Source organism: Oncorhynchus clarkii, chromosome 30, assembly GCF_045791955.1.
Source record: "Oncorhynchus clarkii lewisi isolate Uvic-CL-2024 chromosome 30, UVic_Ocla_1.0, whole genome shotgun sequence".
Lineage (NCBI taxonomy): Eukaryota > Metazoa > Chordata > Actinopteri > Salmoniformes > Salmonidae > Oncorhynchus > Oncorhynchus clarkii.
In genome coordinates this window covers 11,823,969-11,829,457 of record NC_092176.1, presented here as the reverse complement: position 1 = coordinate 11,829,457, position 5,489 = coordinate 11,823,969, and the positions used below count along the sequence as shown (strand labels likewise).

The following is a 5,489-nucleotide window of genomic DNA, read 5'->3' as shown; positions in this document are numbered from 1 at the left end:
CAGAAGGACACCACTCAGACTCTCTCTTCCTCGATAAAAAAATATACTGTCTCATTTCTGTCTCTTCACACAACGTGAAGCGTAGAAGCTAAGGCAATTACACTCATTTGCATGTGTTAATATGATTAATTAGTGAGTATAAACACTTTCTTATGACAGCAACTACATAGTGAGCCATACACCTGCAAAGTCTCTAATAAAAGACAACGCCTCATGGCAGAGAGGCTTTTTATGAGGCCTGCTAATTGGCATCTGAAAATGCTGGGCTAATTAGAGATATGCAGATGAGGCCTGATTGGTTTGAATGCAAAGTGTAACTTGTGGTGCGGTGGGATTCAGATTCTGCAGAGGTTTTATTTTCTCACTATATAGATATGAAGATAATTGTAATTGTGATAATTTGCATACGTTAATGAATTTGCGTGATGCTTTTCAATCAAACGTGGAATAAATAATTGATGCAGGATCAGCCCCTACCATGACAAGTGGGACTTCTGAAATAGCTAACCACATTAAGGTGTAATTTCTATGGCTGCCATGCTCCTAGCAAAGGTGTGAAAGTACAGAGCTCATTTAAAGCACAGCAGATGCTATCGACTGCTTCACCGTAAGCTTGGGTTTTCTTAAAGCCTTAAAGGAAAACTCCACCCAAAAACTCACTTTTGTTGTTCGTTTCATTAGTCCATTGTTGACATAGTGCCAACATGTTATGTTTGTCAGCACTAAAGCTTTCAAGATATGTAACTTTCAGAATACAGAAATCATTCCAAAACGCTGCATCATATGATGCTAAATGCATCATATTTGGATGATTTCTGTATTTTGAAAGTCACACATCTTGAAAACTTGACAAACAAACAAAACTTTGGGACTATGTCAACAATGGACTAATGAAACAAACAACAAAAGTGAGTTTTTGGGTGGAGTTTTCCTTTAAGGCTTTAAGAAAACCCAATGTCTACAAACCTACATGTCTACAAACCTATGTCTGACTATATATGCTACATGTACAGTTTTACATTACAAGGAAGTTCAAGCAACTTAACCAATGCAGAGCCAAACAGAGAACAAAGACCAGCAAAGGGGGATTGGAAAAGCTTTGGCTTGTGTCTTTTAATTGCAAAATGGTAAACAGTAAAAGTATCAGATTGTTGTCATGATTTTTTTTTACATGCTGGCTGGATGCAAAGGAGCCCCTCCCTTTAATTAGGCTGGCTCCCAGATGAGTCTTTATTAAAGTCAGCCACGGGATATGACCAAAGTTCAGCCTCCCAGGAGCTGCAGCAGGCAGCAAGCACAGCAGCACAGATACACCACTCATGTTTAATTGCTTCTGTAAACGGTCAGGGCTCTAGCCCTCTAATTCCATTCCTCAGGGTAATCAGGCATGTTTTCACCATACAGGGCTGGAGGGAGCAATGCAGGAACAGTCGGGGAGGAAATGTAACACCAACCGGGTGGTAGCCTACCATATAATACCACGAGACTCATGTCATGTAACCAACCAACTGCACATAGACTTCAATTACTTCAGTTCACCTCGTTACAGTAAAATGTTTTAATAGCAATTTTTTTTCTCCATTTGATAATGTCACATATTGAACAGGCATCCAAAATTAAATTGAATGCAACATTTATTAAGGAAATAGAACTCTACTGGGAAACACACAATAACATTATAAAAAAAAAGAATGTATATTTATCTTCTTCCTTCACTTCAGCCAGATTCATAAGATGGTCTAAACATCACTGAGTAACAAATGACAGGCCATTGAGAGGGATTGTGAGCTCATCATCTAAGTGATGGGATATCCCTGACAATAATAACCACAGCAATGCCACTGTTAGTGATAGCGTTTTAGTTAGTTAGTGTCCACGAGAAAGCTTATTTTTGTCTACTTTAATCTTACTATAGATCCTAGACAGGGTCCAGACTATTACCTTACTCATTGCAAGATTTGTCCAAAAGCACCAAAGTTCTGGATATGCACACAGTTGGGTGTCCTTCACATACAACACGCAGCCTCAGTCCTGAAATAGTTGATGTGGTCCATATTGTCTTTGATGGACAGACCAGCACTGCACCACACACACGACTCACCGCCACTGTGTATCTGTACACTCTCTCAAGCATGGATATACACAACACATCTGAAATAGATACTGCAAGCAAAAAGAACCTCCTGGTCAAAGAGACAGAGTGGTGGTTGGTGATGAGGGTCCACAACAACAGTATCGGGAGCAGGGTGAGCAGGGATGGGCGGTCCTCTGGTGACAAGGGAAGCATGAAGGGAAGCATGAAGGGGATGAAGGCACAGCGCACCGCTCTAGGCACTCAGCACACCTACAGACAAGAGCAGGAGGGAATAGAACGTAAGTTACTAGACATACAGCACGTCTGTAGGTCTCCTTTCATGATGGTAGTGTGTGTGAAATACGTATGAAAGTGTGAAAGGCCTCATGGTCCTGGTCCCTCTTTCACCTTCTGGTCAGGCAACACAGGGTTGCTCTGCAGTGGGGGGCAGGTGGCTGCTGAGCAGTGCACCCCCTGGCCGGTCGTGCTCACAGAAGATGGTGCCGTTGACATAGTGGAAGCGGTCGCCTGGCACCAGTCGGTTTCTACAGGTGGCACATGTGAAACACTAGGGACAAAAGACACACACAGGAGTTAGAATCCTCATCCCAAATGTGCCACTCAAGTCCAGGCCTAATCTCTCGTGAACAGACTACGCAAGATTTTAGCTCTGGGTTAAGGTTAGTCCATGCCTGACTAGCGTCATAAGCAAATGCTAACTCTAACATCAGGTACAAGGTAACTTTAGGTCAGTGTATAACACTTATTTCAATGGGTTTCACACAAACAACTGTTACACATTCACTGATGACGACATACACTAACAACAGTGAGACCTTAACTGCCAAGGGGTCTTACCTTGAGATGATACACATTGCCCTGTGCCCTCATCACCATCTCATTAGCCGGGATGGACTGGCCACAGGTGCTGCATGCCCCACTGTGTCCGAACAACCTGCAGACACAAAGCAGAGCCAGATCAGTCTCAGTGCCCTAGCCTGGGAGATAAAGTCTACATCCTCCCCTTCCTGTTATGTCCTCTCCCCAGAGCCAGATCAGTCTCAGTGCCCTAGCCTGGGAGATAAAGTCTACATCCTCCCCTTCCTGTTATGTCCTCTCCCCAGAGCCAGATCAGTCTCAGTGCCCTAGCCTGGGAGATAAAGTCTACATCCTCCCCTTCCTGTTATGTCCTCTCCCCAGAGCCCAATTAGGACCTCACCTGATATAGTCGCTCCTACACAGGATCATGCCTCCTTTACTGTAGCAGGTGGTGCCAATGTCGCCCAGGTGTGCGTGGCAGCAGGAGCAATTGAGGCAGCGTGTGTGCCAGTAGCGCTCCATGGAGAAGAGCAGGAAGCGGTCAGCGATCTTTCCCCCGCATCCAGCACACAACCTGGGGGGTGACGCCACACCACTGCCCACCTGACTGTTCACCATGCTGGGCCCTCAGGAGCTCTTGTAAAATAAAAACAATGTTGACACTTTAGCTACATGGGAAAGGTACTGTAGCATGCCGTTAAAATGACCTCATTGACAACGTCTCCCTCATCCACTATGGTTTTGATTTTGTCTATGGTTTTGTTAACAACTTCATTACACTGTTCATCCGCAGTTGTCTAAGACAGGGCTCGAAGTGTTCAAAACAAACAAGTGTACAGACACAACAACCAATATGATGCATAGCCTAATGCCTCACTCAACCTATCAAAAACTGATCTGACAGCAGTGAGCCCCAAAACAACTACTACTGGAAGGGGTCAGGTTATCCAAAGTCCTAACAGGTGACCACTATCGCAAGCATGCATGGGCAACATGAAGAATTTGAACTAAGTGCAGTGTTTAGTCAACATGCTCATGTTTCACTACTGTACACCTTCAGACAAAGGAATACCCCACATCCTTACTTTCTGTGTGTTCGCTAGTTCAAGAACATGCAGGAATCTTTTACAGGACATGCCAGGTAAGCTGTAAATGTAGGTTTTAATGATGATGCCCATATTAGTTGTTGAGTGCAGTTTTTTAAAATTCCAAATACCAAGCAATACCAAGGTATACCTAGAAAGTGTTCATTTGCCTCCGTCACAACTCCCCAAAAACATTGGAGGTCCACAAATAATCTGTTCACTGATTGAACAAAATAGGTTAAATTATACTAAAAACAATAATATAACATTTATAACACGTTTTATGACAATCCAGGAAAATAACACCCATTTAACCTGTCATTTTAAAGGTGTCACAACGAAAAAAATAATTCAGTGTGATAATGTAGTCTAAGCATCCAGGTTTCTGAAAATAAAATTCAAGTTTAGTTTATTCAAGTTGGATGAAATATTTGGGGACATCAACTGTGATTTATATTCCACAAGACAAGGGAGCTTTATATATTCATACAGAACACTTTCCTATGAGTAAGGTCCTGGTTCCCGAATAGTATAATTTTTTTTTATGGAGTAAATCATACAGTGAAACACAAAAGAGTGAATGATGCCCTTGCATGAAAACAGAATAGCAGTCTTAAAACAGAAGGCTCTTGGTTGAACTTCGAACCAGCATGCAACAGAGAATCAAGATGCGGTAAAGATAGCCTGTATGTAATACAAATTCATATGAACATTACGGTTAGCTCTGTTTTGGCCATGAAAAATAGGCTAATTTGCACACCACCGCGAACAGAGAGATGCTCACCTTGATGTGCGTTCCAGATAATTCAGACGTGAAGAAGTTCAGTTGTAAAAAAATGATAATAATACAAATAAATCCAATGGATGACAGCGGATAGTCTTTCAACAATAGCTAATCCAGACTGTGACAATCTAGCGCTTCTCTGATATCCATTTCAAACAAATAAGGCGAAACATTTGCGAAACTGGTTATTTAACACGAAATGAAGCAATGTCAAAAAGGAAAAAGCGCACGTTGTCAAATATACAATTTGATACAATGTAACTAAATTGGTTTTAAAGAGATGGCATAAACCATGTTTTTTTTCATCAATTAGATTTATCATCCGACTCTCAACTATGACTAGCGTCTTTGACAGCTACACTATTTACTGAATTGCACAAGCGGGTAGGCTATTTAATTCGCTTTATGGTGACGTTTTGAACATGCAGTGTGCGCAGCCAGTCAGCTGTCAGGGGTGGGGTTACTGTCAAAATGATGTATGTGTTTGTAGCTGCCCATTGTACATTCCTATTCTCATTAGATTGAACTAAACTATAACTGTTTTCAGATATGACAATCATTTCCACAATTCATATGTGAAATTAAAACGCACATGCTGTCATGGACCACTTCCACTTTCATGCATGATTTAGTCTATTCAGAATCATACAAATTAGATATTTAATAGACATTTGCATTTACTGTTAATTAAGAAAAGTTAGGGGAGGATGTGGCAATACATTTATTT

The 5,489-nt window shown here is 41.6% G+C and overlaps 1 protein-coding gene across 1 annotated transcript; it reads right to left on the bottom strand.

Moving 5' to 3' along the window:
* Positions 1–1,083: 1,083 nt before the first annotated feature.
* On the bottom strand, positions 1,084–5,131 carry LOC139389887 (LIM domain transcription factor LMO4-B-like). The gene is made up of 5 exons (XM_071136899.1): positions 4,763–5,131; positions 3,294–3,529; positions 2,933–3,029; positions 2,483–2,642; positions 1,084–2,344 (listed from the first exon to the last, which is right to left on the bottom strand). The coding sequence occupies exons 2-4, from the start codon at positions 3,509–3,511 to the stop codon at positions 2,490–2,492; spliced, it is 468 nt and encodes a 155-aa protein (XP_070993000.1). The 5' UTR covers positions 3,512–3,529; positions 4,763–5,131; the 3' UTR covers positions 1,084–2,344; positions 2,483–2,489.
* Positions 5,132–5,489: the final 358 nt, after the last annotated feature.